The sequence below is a fragment of the Pristis pectinata genome, chromosome 4 (genome assembly GCF_009764475.1).
Source record: "Pristis pectinata isolate sPriPec2 chromosome 4, sPriPec2.1.pri, whole genome shotgun sequence".
NCBI classification, from domain to species: domain Eukaryota; kingdom Metazoa; phylum Chordata; class Chondrichthyes; order Rhinopristiformes; family Pristidae; genus Pristis; species Pristis pectinata.
In genome coordinates this window covers 73,406,074-73,423,989 of record NC_067408.1, presented here as the reverse complement: position 1 = coordinate 73,423,989, position 17,916 = coordinate 73,406,074, and the positions used below count along the sequence as shown (strand labels likewise).

Genomic DNA, 17,916 nt, shown 5'->3' with positions numbered 1-17,916 from the left:
TTGGTCACCCTGTTAAAGGAATGGCATCATTAAACTGGAAAAAATGCAGAGAAGATCTACATGGATGCTGCCAGGACTCGAGGGCCTGAGTTACAGGGAGAGGTTGGGCAGGCTTGGACTTCATTTCTTGGAACATAGGACATTGAGGGGTGACCTGATAGAGGTGTATAAAATCATGAGGGTTATAGATAGGGTGAACATACACAGTCTTTTTCCCAGAAAAGGGGAACTAAAATCCAGAGAGCATAGGTTTAAGATGAGAGATTTAAAAGGGACCTGAGGGGCAACTTCTTCAGGCAGAGGGTGTTGCATATATGGAATGAGCTGCCAGAGGAAGTGGTTTAGGCAGGTACAATAACAACATTTAAAAGACAGTTGGACAGGTACGTTGATAGGGAAGGCTTAGAGGGATATGGGCCAAACACTGGCAAATGGGGCTAGCTTGGTGGGCATCATGGTCTGCATGGACGATTTGGGCCAAGAAGGGCCAGTTTCCGTGCTGTATTACTCCATGAGAGACAATATTTAACTAGTTGGCTATCAGTAACTGATCCAAAAAGGGGCTCGAAATGAAAATCTGGGGTTCTTAGTTGTGTGTATAGAGATGCACATAGTCTAAGACGTTTAAGCTGCAGGCTTGGACATAACTAACTACAGCTTCCTCACAGCCGCCAGCGACACTTCCGCCTGAAATTTATCCCTCCCTTGCACTTTTACAGGCATGACTGTCCTTTGCTAGTAACCGTATTTGACATGCACTGAGGTGTTATATCAGATCCGCAGAAGGGCCCCGCCCCTTCTTCCGCCAAACTCCAATTGCCTTTCTCTGAAACCTGCTCCCCAAACTTGGACAGGCTTTGAATAAAAGATAAAGCTGAAAGTTGGTCTGGGCGTGAGCGGCCAGTGTTTACCTAACATCTCTGAAAGTTTTGGAAACAACTCGAGCCCCCATGAAGAAATACGGAAAATAATTTAAATTGCACCTGTTTTACGGTGGACAAAGATAATGTTAGCTTCTTGCTACTGATTTGTTAATGGAGTTCTCTTTTCCCTTATTAAGTCATCAAAGGGAGGAAAATATCCAGATTTATAAGTAAAGTTGCTGGAAAATGAAGGTTTATTTTAGCCTCTTTGTTGTTACCTGTATGATTTTGCAATCCTTAATAAAAAGAACACCATGACATTGCCAACTAATACTCTGCAAAGGTTCAGGCACACTTCCAGGGAAGTAGGTCCACCTGTACTGATATAAACCATTGATATTCAGTTGCCATAACAACTCACAGGGTTACACTTGGTGGGAAAAGGTATGGTAATTTTCGTTAGGTAGCAAGCAGCCTCCGAAGTTAGAATGTTCGATTTAACGCAGTAAACCCCAGAGCCAAGAGAAAGGGAGTGTGCCTGCCAAAAACAACGCCTTTCGGACTGAAGCGCTGTAATTGCTCCCATTTGTTTTTCTGTCATAATCTTGCTGCCACTGCCTCTTTCATTTGTCATCCAGCACCGTCTGATGGAAACGGGGGAAGAGAAGCGTTTGCCTCCAGCCGGCCGAACGCGAGATGAGCTTAAGACACCCACCAGCAGTGATTTACGTTTCCCCGGAGCCGCTGCCTGTGCGGCTCCTGCTCATTATTCCAGCGTGATGAAATTTGACTGAGAGTGTCTTGTAAGGGCCAATGGTAGCCGTGTGGTGCTGGCTGTGGGCAGGGGAGGGGAGAATTGGAACACTTGCTTTCTGTAGCACAATATTTTGTAGAGGAACCAATGCTGCCTAAACCTGGAGTGGATAGAGGCACGAATCTCAGAGCAAGAGAAAAGGAAGCATTCCTTTCCGTATGTAGCCCGAACCTAGTTGAATAAAGGCGCAGTATGGAGCTGAAGTAAGAGCAAAAGAGCCTCCTGCATGCATGGATGTGTTTAGCTTTGTGAAGATCGCAAAGCTCTCGGGGTAAGTGTGCACCATTCAGACTATGTACGCTGTCCGTAGTGGACACTATCCTGTGCAGCATTGGCTTGTGAAAATACCCCGTCCCGCAGAAATCTGTGGCACGCATTGCAAAACAGCTCGGGTAGACAGCCAGGTCTATTATTAAGAAGTGAGAGCTTTGAAGATACGATGCATAATTTTCAGAAAGGCCCATATTATTTTTCTGTGATTGATAGAATCATCGTTTAATGGTTCCATTGGATTGCCCTAAATTGCCAAGCACCGAATTGAATAGAGGGAGTGAAAAAGTGTGTAAATGGGAGCGGGGTGATAGATTATACAATAATTGAAGATTTTGTTTATTGAATGTCACTGGTAGACAATCCGAACATCAGGAATCTTGATTTCAGTGGTTTATGAGATAGGGTAATAACACTACTTACCCTTGCTTCCCATTCTGCAGAAATATTGATTTTTCTTTTTTAAGTACAGGCAGCATCTAAGGCATTTCTGTAATATTCGACAATATTGGTTTGGTTAGTTTTAATTCCTATTGCTTGGCTCTAAAAGTTAAAACGCCTTTCAATAGAGACGGGCTACTTGTTTGCTTGCCTTGAATTGTCTAGTGTATATGGGTGTTCATAGATGGTGCTCAGAAAACGCAAGTTACTGCGTTTAATTTATCTGATGTCTCCGAAGTTTGCATTAAAAAAACGAGCACAGCAGAATTTCCTGACGGTTTAATTGTGCAGTCGGTGGGGTTGGGGGTAACTAGCAATTACGCCACGTGCCTCAGATATGCTTCCCTTTCCCTGTCCTCCCACAACAGATGCACATTCTCTTTGCTGGTGTCAAACCAGCAAACAGACTGTTGATTGTGAAGCAGCATTTTGCATTCATTTAAAATAAAACAATTCAAAGAGCTTTCAGTTTAGTGGGTTTTCTGCTGATGAAAAGTCGTCATAGATAATTTCAGTTTGTTCTCAATAGGCTTGTAACATGAGCTTCCCTTGTGAATATCAAAAAAAATACAAATGGTGGAAATCTGACATTAAAAAGTGCTGGAAGTACTCAACAGGTCAGTCAGCATCTGCGGAAAGGAAACTATTTCTCTTTCCTAGGGGCTGCATGACTGGCTGAATGTTCCTAGCACAGTTTTTTTTTAAATTCAGACTTTGTCTGTGATTAACTCTGACCCTCAAATCACATTGAATAACATTGCTTTGACGTAGATCCCCAATACCTGCATATTCTCAAAATTGCAATCAAAATAGAAATGTTGGATTATATTGCAAACATTCAAAATTACAAAAGGAATTATTCATTAAAACCCTCAATTAGGACAGTTTTAAATTGTGAACTAAACATCTTTGGTGCCCCATCGTCATATGAAATCTATAGGGAATGTAATACTGCAACTTTCCAGCACTGTAGTTCCTGAGCAACATTAGACCAATGCTGAGGACAATTTATTTAATAAAACCTCCTATTATTATTTGTGTTAGTGGACAGAAGCTAATAAAGGCACTGTTCAGGAGCAAATACCACAGTTTGTGGTGCAATTTTTGAAAATATTGTACAGACAACCAAGTGGAACCAAGTGAAGAAATATTTAAGCAAAGATAGAAACAACCCCACAAATGCTGGAATTTTGTAATGAAAAATGACTCAGATATCACCTTACAAATGCTCTCTAATATTTTGCTTGTGTGTGTTTCCAGTATTTGTTTTTATATCTAATATAGATGCTGTCTTAGTTGTGGTATTACCTCAGAACTATTCAGTGTACCAGTCGTCCCCCCAAGTTCTGGGATCTAGTAGCAGCTGCCAGTTTACTCCAGGCCTTTGCAGGGGAGAATTGAAACTGAATGAGAAATGATTGTGGCAATGTGTGTACCAAGAAACAGCTTCTAGGAAATTCTGTAATCAGTCCTCATTTTGTTTCACAAGTTCTACTTTTTGATATTCCTTTCAATTCTGTTTCTTTAATCCATAGGTTGTATACAACTACAGCATTTTGAGAAAATGCAAAGGACACCGTTGTGTCCATTTCCCAGTCAGGATGCTGTTCATATTCAAATAATTTGACCCAAAGTCAAATGTGAATCAATTTCTCTGTGGGGATTACCTGAAATACACAGAGATTAGGTACAGATTTAAACCCAAATAAGGAGTATACCATTGTAGACATGGGAAACCACAGGTTCGTGAACTTCTAAGAGATGTAGACGTTTACTGACAAATGTCAGAAAAGGAAAACAATTTTCCTACTGCACTTGGGAAAGGCTAAGAATGTCTTTCTTATTCCTTTAGCAGTCTATCAGAAGAGAAGAAATGCCAGGCAAAAATGAACAGAAAGAAAATCCAAATGTAAGGCTGTAGTCATTTCCTACCACCTTCCTCCCCCATCCCCCACCATGTTTGATAACTCCTTATGTGTTCTGTCACTTGCTGTGCCTCACCTATTCTCCATGGCAGCTGCAGGTTAACCTCACGGCAGGTGGTGCAAAGTCAGTGTTTGGCTACTGTCTGACCTTTTACAGCCAGATTCCCACAGTTATTATGTGGCAAGTGCAACAATCTCTGCACATATGGTTGGTAGCAATTCTAGATGTAATAGCACATGTGATCCAGGCTAGCCTTGTTATTGATCACCTTTGAGAGCCATCTTTCATACAGTACCATTTTGAAGTAACTAATTCTTTTCAGGAAATCTCCTTTAATTGTGTCAGTCCTATTCCTATGTAACTACACCATTTTCTGAGGATGTGGGTGTGCCAATACAAGCAGATGGTACAGAACACCTCCAATGCAAACTGATCAGAGTGGCATCATTCCATATCTGAGATCAGATAGGCACGTATTACGAAAAAAAATACAATTGCCAGAAGCCATTGTGCTATGGCCAAAAAAAATGAAGCAACAAATGGCAGAATGGTTCATGAAAACCTAAATGTCAGCAGAAAAAAAATATTGAACTAGAACAGTCAAGAAATGTCTGAAATCCACTTACCTTAATGCAACATTATCTTTTCAATGAACAGCCTTGTGCATTCCATTCCCTAGAAATGTCAGATGCCCATTTTAAATGAGCAGAAATATGATGTGTTTCCTGAAATGACCAGGCAATGACATGCAGTATATTGCTGCTCTCATTTTAACAGGTGAAAGAAAATAGGGGAGGGATTGAAGCGATGAATATCTCCTCCGTGCTATCTAGAAATTGAGTTAATCCAGTGGGAAAAAAATAGAGCTTGGTTTGACCTCGGAGAATTCATATATAAGAAACAGGAAGTTTGGTGGGCTTCTAAGGTTTGCAGAAAACCTGACTGTATAACAAATGTGCCATTAAGATTCAAGTAACTCATTGCAGTTGGGTTACTGTGGATGCATTGAAGATTTATGTGGACACCTAGCAAATATTGCCTTTGTCACAAAATTAGTGTGATATAGGAGAATTCTCATATTTTTTAAGTTATTCTGACTTCTTCATCTGCAGAGTTGAAACATTATCCTGTAATGTAATGCAAAATAGTTGGACAAGTTAGTGTGGGACATCATTAGACCTGAAGACAGCATGAAGTAGCCATGTGTGGAACTATTTATTTTGCATTGTTCTGTGTGACAGTAAATACTTTAAATTCTTTTTGACTCTGAAGTTGCTTTATGGCCATCATTTAGTCATGTTGCCCAAAGGCAGTTTCTCCACACAATTTAGTTGTTGTTCTCCGAAATACAAATGATCCAAAAAATTGAAACTTAACAATTGCATTGAAGTAGTATGATTTGGAATGTTTTGAGGTTCTGAGAGATAACACATGAATGTTTTTCTCTCTTTGTATGATGATGATATTGAAGCAAAGTTGAGTTTGTGCCATTATCTTGTCTCACATTTCTGTGAACATTCATGCCATTTATCACTAAGGTGATCAATTCCTTTGAGTCCACGATGGGATCCTTTCATTTTGTGGGGGAGATGGCCTTTTAATTGACGTGTCTCCTGGGGTATCAGTGAAGAGGGAGACAGCTTCTTGTAGGTTGTAATCTCAAAAGAGGGGGAAACATGGGATCCAGCCTAATGCAAAAGAAAAGCATTTATTTTAAGTTGCATACTAGTTAGGGGCAGATATCTTGGCCTGGATAAACAGTGTTAACTTAAAAGCATTACTCACAAGTAGTGGTTTGATGTTAAATTAAGTTTTGATTAAGATTGTGTATTAATGTAAAACATAACGATTTAGCAATTCATATAGATGGTTGACTCTTTTCAAGTCTTCTCATCTACCTGTTGAATATTAGGAGAAATAGAGGCACACACAGTTTAGGTGACAGTTGGTTGCACTAGTGTATGATGGACAGTATATTGGTTAGCATTAGATATGGGGATTCCTTGGAGCAATGTCCAATATCAGTGAACTCAAATCTATGAAAAGGCCTAAAATGTGTGACACTGGTGATGCACAACACTGACATACATTGACTCTGATTCTGTTTCCAGTTTTTGTGGCATTTCACCTAGATTGTTTGATTAAGAAGGAATCGGAAGAAATTTCTTGCATTTATGTTGCACCTTTCATAGTTTGCAGGATGTCTCAAAGCACCTCAGTCAATGATATGCTTTTGAAGTACAGTCACTATTGTGCAGGCAAACATTCAGCCAGTTTGTGGGATAGATTAAGCTAGCTCCCATTTTTATCTGCATAAATTCCAATTTAAATCCCATCAGAACTATTTTGGCAGTATGATGATTGACCAGATTAAATGCTTTTGGTGATTTTGATTCTAGATTAATATTGGCTAGGAATCTGGGAGAACCTGTGTGGAAAAATGTCACAAGTGCTTGGTCTGCTTAAAGGCGCAGTAGGAAACTCGATTTAACACCTCAACTGAGAGACAATATTATATCACTTCAGCACCACAGCAAACATCACCCTAAGTTCTGGGCTGGGACTTAAACCCACAATCTTCTTATTTCAAAGTGAGAATACCGCCACCTATCCAAACTGGGACTAAATGGCAATCATATAATGTGGCGCATCCATGCATCAATGTGTTGTGTCAAGAAGGCTTTAGTTGACCTAACTTCCTAAACAAAACAATACAAGTAAGACATCCTGAAAAGCTGACCACCAGTTCTTAATGAGTTTCATTGCCAGGTGTTGAGGAGCACTGCATCTGTCCTTCCCTAGTGATATCACTGAGGTTTAACAGAGCTATTCATCCTTATGGGTATATCTCAAGTGGACCATAGCTGATGTCAGTCCAGAACTATCCAAAGCTGCCTTCGCAGATGACAACATTCACAAATATGTTATAGTGGTCCAATACTATACCTATCACAATGGTGTCAATTAACAAGATTTCACTTGGAAGCTTCCCAATTCTAACTCCTTGTCTGTTTTGTTAAAAAAAAATTAAATGTGCAACAATTTATATTTCATCCTCTGATGAGTGAGATTGCTCAGTGACAATCTACAACTAAAAGATCATACAAATGTTCTGTTCTGGTCAATCATTTTATCCTTTGCAATAGTTTTCAGTGCTCCTTCCTGAAACATTTCAAAATATTATTTCCCAATGAGAGGAGCAATTTTAAATTATGCCCCTTTAAGGCAGTTGCAGGTGAGCATGAACAGGTTTGGAGGCAACAGTTAAAGCAGAATGCAGGCCCAATGCTAAGTAAACATATTGTGCTTGCTTCTTCTCTCAGATAGAAGAAGATAACCAAAGATATTCAAAAATCCCACAAGAACTCTTGTCACAATGTTCTGAATTGGTCAAGCTCTCGTGAATCAACATAAGAATGTCAGAGAGATGCTGTGGGCTGGCTGGGTAACAGCAATGGATGTTGAAAGTGGGAGTGTAAGGACTGCAATGATTTTCATTGATCAGTGAGAGCAGCATGCACACAAGTGGAAATGGAGAAGGTTAAAGTGCTTAAATTATGCTTGTGCATGGGCAAATGGGGAAATAGAGTATAGTAACAGGTTCCACATAATTCTCTGTTTGCAATGTGAAATGGCAATTGTTAATGATTTCTATTTTAGAATACTTCCATTTGAACTTATGTAAAGCTAATGTTCAGCAGGAATGTGGATTTTCAAAATATCCTTTGGTTCCTGAAGTCTAAAATAAAAACAAAATCACTCAGAATTCTATAAAGGTGCATGGTTATGAGTTTGACTTGTCTGGAAACTGTTGACTAGGTGAATCTTCTGCCAATGCACCCGGCAGGAAGTAAAATATAATGTTTGAATAAAACTTGAGTCAGTGATGGTGGCCATGATTCTATTGGATGACTCAGTAATGTCTTTAAGGATTACAGCACAATATTCTATACGTTCAGTTTGTCTTTCTAAGTTTTCAGGGTTTCTTCTCTTTTTCTACTTCCCTTTCCTGAAGAGTCTGGCCAACAAGTCATTGGGAATCTGTCCCCTTTAATATTTTGATCTTAGGATGTGAGTATCATCGGCAAAACCAACATTTATTGCCTATCCTGAACTACCCTTGACTTAAGTGGCTTGCAGGGTCAGAGGGTAGTTGAGAATCGACCAGTGCTGTTTGCCTGGAGTTGCCATCTATATTAATGACCTGCATGAAGGGATGGAGTGTGTTGGAGCTAAATTTGCTGGTGAAACAAAAATGGGTAGGAAAGCAACTTGTGAGGTAGTCACAAAGTATCTCAAAGGGATATGAATAGGTTAAACAAGTGAGGAAATAATTTGACAGATGAAGTATAATATGGGGAAGAGGGAAGTTGTCCTCTTCTGAAGGAAGATTGGAAAAGCCAATTGTTGTTCATCTTGTTTGAATGGAGAGACTGTGGATTTCTGTGGTATATGAAATGCAGAAAATTAGCAAGTAGGTATAGTAAGTAATTATAGATGTTGAAAGTTGGCCTTTTGTTGTGAAGGGGGTGGAGTACAAAAGTAGAGAAGACTTACCACAACTATGCAAGGCATTAATGAGAGCACACCTGGAGTGATGTATGCAGTTTTGGTCTCCTTGTTTAAGATAAACTTCCACTGGTGGTTGTTCAGAGTCGATTCACTCAGTTGCTTCCCAGGATGAAGGGGTTCTCTTTTGAAAAACAATTGATCAGATTGGGCCTATACTTAACTGTAGTAGAATTAGAAGCAATCTTATTGCAACATAAGAGCCAGAGGGATGTGACAAGATAGACACTGAAAAGGTGTTTCTCCTTGTTTTAGAATCCAAAATTAGGCAGTATTGTTTGAGATTCAGAGGTTAACCATTTAAGTTGAAGAAGGGGAGAAATTTATTTTTCCAAAGGGTCATAAATCTTTGGAATTCCGTACCCCAGAGAGCAGTGGAAGCTGAGTATTTGAATATATTCAAGGTTGACTTAACCATTCACCACCATTCACTGCTCTGTAGACTAACAACCTGGCTATGTGGAATAAGGAAGAAATGTGAACCTAAGCCAAGATTAGATCTTATTCAATGATAGATCAAACTCCAGGGGCCATGCAGCATACTCCTGATATTTATTTTACAAGCCAGACTGGGTAAAGATTTCTTCAGTTTATATTCATTTTGCGGGATCTGGATGGTGCAGGCAAGGCCAGCATTTATTGTCCATTCCTAATTGTCTTTGGTGAACCATCTTCTTGAACCGCTGAAGTTCTCCTGATGAAGGTACTCCCACAGTTTTGTCAGGCAGAGAGTTCTAGGATTTAGACCCAATGACAATGTAAGAACAATGATATATTACCAAGTTAGACCAAGTGTGACTCAGAAGCGATCTCTTATACTCCATCCATCTTCTGCCCTTGTCCTTCTTGGTATTGGAAAGCGTGGGTTTCGGAGGTGGTGTCAGGGTAGTCTGGCTGTTAAACTGCAGTACATTTTGTACATGGTACACACTGCCACCTCTTTGTGTCAGTGGTGGAGAGAATGAATGTCGTTGATGGGGTACCAATCAAATGAGCAGTTTGTTTAGGATGGTATTGAGCTTCTTGAGAATCATTGGAGATGTCCTCATCCAGGACAAGTGGAGTGTATCCTGACTTGTGTCTTGAGAATGATGGAAAGGCCTTGGGGTGTCAGGAGGTGAGGTACTTACCACAGAATACCCAACTTCTGACCTGCTCTGTAACCATAATGTTTATGTAGCTGATCCAGTTGAGTTTCCAGTCAGTGGTTAGATCCTCTTCTCTCTCTCTCTCTCTCTCTCTCTCTCTCTCGCTCTCTCTCTCTCTCTCTCTCTCTCTCTCTCTCATGATTGACCTCTGAGAACCACAACAATCTTCCTTTGCTTTGTTTTTCCCCTAGTGCCCATTGATCTCAGTTTTTATCAGTGCTCCTTGATGCCACGTTCAGTTCAATGCTGTCCTGATGTCAAGGGCAGTCACTTGCACCTCACCTCTGGATTTCAGCTCTTTGGTCCATACTTGGCTGTGATGGGGTCTGGATTTGAGTGGTGTACCCAAGCTGAGTATCACTGAGTAGGTTACTAATGGGTACTTGCTGCTAGATAGGACAGTTGACAACAGCTTCCATTACTTTCCTGATGATTGAGACTTGGCTGATTGGGTGGTAACAGATCAGTTGAAGGAGGACCATAGGTGGTGATCAGGAACAGGTTTCCCTACACATGTTTGACCTGATGCTATGAGACTTCATCGGGTCTGGAATCAATGTTGAGAACTCCAAAGGCTACTCCTTCTCCCCCGTTTCCCATTGTGGGTCTATCCTGTCTGTGGAACGAGATGTACCCAGGGAATGTAATGGAAGATATGGCACATTGCCTGTAAGGAATGATTCCATAAGTACAACAATGTCAGGCTGTTGCTGTAGAACAGCTGTCCTAATTTAGGTACCAGTCCCCAGGTGTTTATGAGGAGGACTTTGCAAGGTTGACTGGGCTGCAACAGAACCTTATTCATTTTTGTAATACAGTCTGACAATTCGTGGCTCCCATTCCCTACACGAGTTTTGTATTTGCAAGTCTTGTATTTTATCTGATTCACTGAATTAAATTCCCCAGCTGATGTGCTGGGATTTGAACTCCTGTCTCTGCTTCAGGCCCTTGGACCACACGTGGTGGAACATAACCAGGTAACAATGTTGCTGCAGCAAATAGAATAAAAGTAGCCTTCCCAACAGTGATGTATAGATGTGAGAGCTGGATTTTAGCAAAGGGTGAGAGGAAGAGGCTTCAATTAATTGAATTGCTGGAGAAGCTCAAAATCCTACACATAACAAGAACCAAAATAGCAGTCAGCATTTTGCCCTAAGCCAAATAAAACCTACTTTTTTCCCTTGAGGTCATGGTGCTTGAGCAGAAACTGACATATCTTAGGCACGTTATGTGGGTAATCATATCCAATGGAGGAAAACAATGCACAAATGGAGGGATGGGATCAAAGAAGTCACTCATTACTCACAGAAGCTTTTGAGCTTGTGGATAGGCTGTGTTTGTTCACAGGCAATTTAGGGTGCTGCTACAGTATTATTGGAGCAAACAACCTCAGAGCAAAGTAAATTAAGATAGTAACAGAAAGCTGGAAATACTCAGCAGGCCAGGCAGCATCTGTGGAGAGAGAAATAGTATTAGCTTCTCAGGGCAATGACTCTTCATCAGGACTTGCCATTTCCGATACAAACTGGAAAGGCTACTTATCTAATATTGTTGAATTCTGTGTTAAGTCTTCAGGATTGTAATGTGCCAGTTTGGAAGACGAGGTGCTCTTCCGCGAGCTTGCAGTGAGGTTAGTTGGAACGGCATAAGATGAGGCCAAAGTTTGCAGTGGGAGTGGGCTGGAGAATTAAAATGACAGATTACTGGAAGCTCAGGGTTACCCTTGAAGACCAAACAGGGGTGTCCTACGAAGTGATCACTCAATTTACGTCAAGTTTCTTTGATGTAGAGGAAACAAAATTGTGAGCATAGAGTGCAGTACATTAAATTGGAAGAGCTGTATAAGAATTGCTGCTGATCGAGTCACTGGATGGTGGAAAGGAAAGAGGTGAAAGGGCAGGTGCTGAATTGTGTTTTTATTTCAGATTTCCAGTTTGTGTTGCTTTTTGAGATGTCTAACTCCTTTTTACAAAGAATATTTTTATATTTACTGAAGCTAAGCTTGCACAGGTGTATAACTTGCAAGCAGCCATAATGGGTGATCAGTTTGTCTCCAGCTGCTGAGACCTTTGCTCATCCAATGTCCTGTGCACTGCAACCCTGGAGCTAATGATCAATTTATCTCCATCAAGTGGTCCTTCTTCTTAGACTGATGACCTCCCAGTTGATTGCTCTGTATCTATTGATGCGATCTTGGCGGGATGTTACTACAGTTCCCTCCCTGGGATAACATTTCATGACATACTTCCGTTGCAGTTCATATGAACAGTATTTGGACTATTCAGAAGCTTACATAATTTATCTTTGAATTTACCCATCCAATACAGGGAAAGCAATCCTTTGGGATCGAGGATGACTTGCTTCCACTCCAGTTCCATGGATCTTAAGGTCAATGATGAGGCCAATGTGGGAACCACATACGCTTCCTGAGATGGGGCAGGAGGTGCCTGATGGGTCAGGGGGGTGAATAGTTTGTGAGGTGGTGCACTCTTTCTGGCATTTACACTGGCCTCTGTGTACTCCCACAAAAGCCAGTGCTCCCGATGGACAGTCAGACGAACTTGCAGCACTCCCAAAGGGTAGACTCCGTTTTCAGCACCATCTCAAATATTGGTCCTTCATTTTGAACAACCACGGGCAAGGTATTCCCAGGATTCAGTGGAGATGTTACATTTCTTGAAGGACACTTTGAGCACATCCTTGACTCTTTTTGTCTGTCCACCTGGTAATCTCTTCTAATGACAGAAATTGGAATGGCTGTTCAGGGTTTGGTGTTAAGCACATGAATAATGTAACTATGTGTAATTAGGACTTTTGTGCTGGGGATATTGGCTTGGGAGAAGATGCTGGTCTTGGTTTGCTTATCCTTCTGGTGGAATTGGAGGACCTTGCAGAGGCAACATTGCTGGTATCTTTCCAGTTCCTTGAGGTGCTTTCTGTAGGTAGTCTGGATCTCAAAAGCATATAGAAGGCCAGGGATCACTGCTGCCCAATAAACCATGAACTTTGTGCTGGGTTTAAGGTTTGATCTTCAAATGTCCTTCTCCTTAATCGACCAAAGGTTGTGCTGGTGTACCGAAGGTGATGGTGAATTTCATCATCCATGTCTACTTTGAGAAGTAGGTCCCAAAATATCCACATCTTCCCAGCTATCTCTGAACCTTTATTTTTGGAGAGAAATGTACAGTGGATGCAGGTTGGTAGAGGACCTTTTGTCTTGCAGATTTTGAGTGTAAGGCCCTCTTTTTTTGGTTCAGTGAATGAGTCAATGATGACTTGGAGTTGGCTTCCGAACCCAAGTATCTTCTGTTTTTTTTTATTTGGCTCCTGAGATTGAGGTGAGCTTGATTCTGGAGTGCAGGTTGAATACTTCCCCCACTAGTCCTGTAGGTTATCTCCATGGGAAGCATGTTGGAGATGAGGTGCAGCATTACAACAAGAAAGACTGGGAGGAAAAGTGTTAGGCAAATGACACAGCCTTGCTTGACGCTAGTCTTAACTGAGATTGGCTCAGATGGACCCATGGTTAGGATCATAGCATGCAGGCAACCATGAAAAATGTGTAAAATGGAATGGATTTCTGTTGGCAGCCAAATTTGAAGAGGGTGTTCCACATTCCTTCCCAGCTGATGAAATCAGAAGGTTCAGAGAGGTTGAAAAGGGCTACGTGTAGTGGTTGATGCCACTCCTGCATTTCTTTTGAAGTTGACTCACAGTGTAAGTCATGCCCGAGGCTGCCTGTAGATGGACAAAGTCCACATGGTGATTTGGGGAGGATCGTTTCAGCCACTGGGAGGAACCAGTCAAGCACAACCCTGGCAATGAATTTCCCCATAGGAGGGAGATCCCTCTGCAGTCAGACTTGTTCCCTTTCTTGAAGATGGTCACAATTACGGCATCTCTGTGGTCCCCTGGTATATCCTCCTCTTCCCAGATGTGGATGATGAGGTTATGGATCCATGCTGAAGCTGCTCACTGAGCCTTGGAAATTCAGCAGGGGCATTGTCTGTTCTGAGGCTTTGTCTTTTAAGTTGGTGCAACTCTTCGTTCCACAGCATGGAAGAGACACATTTCTTAATTGTTAAACTTGAGTCATTGAACAGCCCATTAAAACCTCAAGGACAAATAATGCCATAAAAATCCTTAGCTTTTCTTGCAAAATCTGGCTGGATTGAACTGATGTTTTGCAATTTATTGACAGCACTGTGTATGGATTGGACTGTAGATTAGTGAATGGATATTGTTCAGTTGGAGGCATTGATGTTATCTGATGAGGAGCAATCATACTATCCTAGACAAAGTGGAGACACAACTGTCATTTTTCTCACTTACCACCCCCCAGCCCCCTAACCCTGTGGTCTGACACACAGTTCGGAAACACAATTTCAGAAAAATTGCATCTGGTATCTTTCATTTTGGCGAGGCCCAATTTTGATGTTAAAAATCTTACCTCACGAAGTGTCTATCCAAGGCCAATGTCATTCTGATATGGAAAAAGCATTTCATGAGGAAATACTAATTCAAAAGATTACAACATATTTGAAATGCTGAATAATGATACAGATAAAGAAACAGCAATGTACAGAAAGTTGTCATTTAAAATATGGACATAAAATTCCTTTGTTGCTATATTTAATTATACCTATTTCAGAGATAATTATCTCCCTAACCCTGAATTGTCAATCTAAATTCTGAGTCTTCCTCCATTTCAGCATCCTCTGAATCCATCTTCACTGGAGCTATGAATGAAACAATCAGGTTAGATAGTTTCTCTGTGGCAGGTGTGGCAGTGTTTCGATACTTAAAAAGCTGTCTCCGTCCTCTGAGTCACATGAACCATTTATATTGTACTGTTCTCAACTAACTGTGGCAACTCAGAGTTCTGTTCTGCAGTGCAAATTCACCATGCATTGCTGCTGGTTACTTCACTTTTGCAATTTTTGCACACCAGCGTCCCAGTATCAGGCCATATAATTCACACCATCCTTCAATTTCCAGGTTATCTTACCAAGAAATGAAAGGGATTCTGGAGATCTTTGCATATCTCATCTAATTCAAGGGTTAACTATCAGGTTAAAGTAAGTCCATAGGCTGCACTCCCAAGAGAAAGTTGCTAGCTATTCTTGATTATATTGTCCTGATGTTCATTAGAATGCATTTGTACCCATGCCTGCGGTCCAGCAATGTAATGACCTCAGATCCATTTGGTGGTGTGATTTCTATTTTAAAATATCTTCAACTGCACTGTAAATATTTTTTCCAGAGCCCTGGAAGAACATTACCACCTATGCAGTACTTTAGGACCCCAGGTACTGAGACCTGTCCTTAATCAGCTTTGAAATTGTTTTTTGACTACTGGCAGCCTGTTTTTCTCAACTGCTGTACAACTCGTTTGCTTTGAACAATTTTTATTCCCAAAGCCTGCTGAAACACAGATCTCCTTGATCAAGAATACACCTCATAGTTTAGAGAGCGCGGATGCATGTGGTGATCGGGAGCTGACATTGACTTGATGACACCTGGATTACTGAACATAAGCACAGTGCCACCGCTACACTGATCTAACCAATGTTTGCAGACAAGTCCAAAGACCATTTGTAAGGAGAGTACTTAGCACTGGGAACAGTCGCAGCTAAGACCTTCATTCACTTGGATCTCTCTGAAAGAGGGATGAGGGTAGCAATTAGGATAAGAACGAAGGTTGCTGCTCCCTCCTCCCCAACCCCTCCGTCTCCTGGCATTTAAGCCAATGGAAGACCAAGATCACTTGTTGTTGCTTTGAACGAGGTTGATAAATTCAAAGATTAAACAGGGCATCTTCTTAGACCACATGCCACTGCACCACACTTGATAATCCATTTACTGAGTCCCTCAAAGTTGTTCATTCTGGCTTTTAAGGCAGGTTTCCTTCTTGAGACGCTGGTAGTGAGTACTTGCTCAATGTCAGCATGAACCACATAGGGGTTGGATTCACAACTTCCAGACTCTGGAATGCAAGAGCCATGGCTCGCATCATGCAGGAAAACTGCAGGCATAAGACAAGATCATTGAACTGCATAGTGTTAGGGGACAGTATTGTAAATTTACACCTTTGTTTTACAGCATTGTCTTCATAAAATAATTGAGTCGTAAACCTCTTGTTATTCTCTTGTCTCATCTGACAAGAGAAAAACATAAGCCATGTCAAAATACATCACTGTTGTTTATATTTCAAGTCAACATAGTGAGCATGATGGATGTTTCTCTTTGTCTCTGCAAAAAAAAAGCATTTGCCAAGCACCCGTTGATAGATACAGTGTTGCTTTAAAGCTGGTGTTTGTTGCATTTGCAAAATAACAAGGTGAACAAAACAAGTAATATTTCACAGATGCATTAAATCCAATTGCAGTGCAAATCATTATACTTCCATCACTATACACCATCCATTTATTTAAAGCTCCATAACTGACAGGAGCTTCCACCAGTGGAGAACAGGGGCAGGTTCCTGGTGTAAGTTGGTCCTGACTCAGTTTTCTGCAATACAGTACTTGATGCCATTTTAACATTGCTGGAACTTAGTTGCAATCTATTCATGTAATAGGAATCACAATTGGTTTAAACAATCTTGTAGACTGCATCATTATTTCAGTGAACCATTTTGAAAGCCAAGAAAGAAAGATTTTCACTTTTGTGACCCCTTTCATAGTGTAGGATATTTCAAACCATTTCACACCTATGAAGTATTTTCGCAGTATAACCACTGTTGTAATGTAGAATATGTGGCAGCCAACTTGTGTACAGCAAAGTCCCAGTACTAAGGATCTAATTCCACTATAAATATTGATCTGAGGGTGTGTTAATTCAGAGAGGAAAAAGTGAATCATTAGCAAGAGTGATAATTTGCTTTTGTCCTGCAAGAACACAGGAAGAAATCCCATGTTCTTCAAAAATGGTGCATGGATTCCTTTAACCTGTGACATGTCTGAAAGTCTAAGTACAGCATTTTCTCAGTTTTGCTGTGGAGTGTCAGCCTCTACTTTTGAGCTCTGCAGAGTGACTTGAACCTAATACTTCAGATGGGAGTTACATTGCCTCAGCATCTGTTTGTGTTTAAACAAGATGATCCTGTGAACTTTGGCAGGATCAGCAGGGCATTGGTGCATGAAAGAACCTTCTCTTCTTAGGCCGTCCCTTGGGATCAAGGTAGACTTACTTCTACCCTGATTTTGTGGTTATTGAGGTGGCTGATGCAGCCAATGTGGAAACAGTAAACTATTTAATAGATGGGGTAGTGGTGGCTGATGGGGCAGGTGAGCTGGAGTGGCTCTTTCCACTACTTACACAAGGCCTCTGGTGTTCCTGGTGCATGGCCTTGAGGCTCTTGATACCTTTCTGAATGCTTCTGCTCAACTTTGAGTGTTCATGAACTGGAGATTCCCAAGAGTCAGTAGGGATGTTTCATTTCTTCAAGGAGGCTTTGAGTACACCATTAAATTTTTCCCTCTGTCCGGCTGATATCTTTTCTTATGACAGAGCTCGGAATAAGGTGCTTGGTTTAGGAGTCTGGTATCAGACATAGCAAACATCACATCTCCTGAGTGACTGTAAGGCCTTGGAGATCTCATTGTTTCGCACATATTTGTGCCTTATTTATGATAATGGAGCAGCTCAATTATAATGGTGGCCCAAGCAAGAAGCTTCCTCAGTTAATGCTGATTGGAAGAAACCTTGTGATCCATAGCCTGAGTTGATAGGAGATACATTGAAGTGAAAGTCCAATTGTCATTGGTGAAGGCCTTTGATTCGTGATCAGCAGCAGGAATTCATTTCTTATTGCATACTCTATTTGTAAGGCTGCTGTTTTAAAATTGCATGCACATCATGGGATGTTCTTTTCAAAAATCAC

At 41.0% G+C, this 17,916-nt stretch overlaps 1 protein-coding gene across 3 annotated transcripts in view; it reads left to right on the top strand.

Annotated features, from left to right (window-relative positions):
• Window positions 1–1,485: 1,485 nt before the first annotated feature.
• frmpd4 (FERM and PDZ domain containing 4) overlaps window positions 1,486–17,916 on the top strand; it is a 471,176-nt gene continuing 454,745 nt past the window's right edge. For 2 of the 3 annotated variants that reach the window (XM_052014782.1, XM_052014781.1), the window contains exons 1-2: window positions 1,486–1,948; window positions 4,241–4,297. In XM_052014782.1, coding sequence (XP_051870742.1) covers window positions 1,908–1,948; window positions 4,241–4,297 — 98 coding nt within the window. In that variant the 5' untranslated portion in view covers window positions 1,486–1,907. The remainder of the gene's footprint in view (window positions 1,949–4,240; window positions 4,298–17,916) is intronic. The other variant, XM_052014783.1, reaches the window with a different exon arrangement.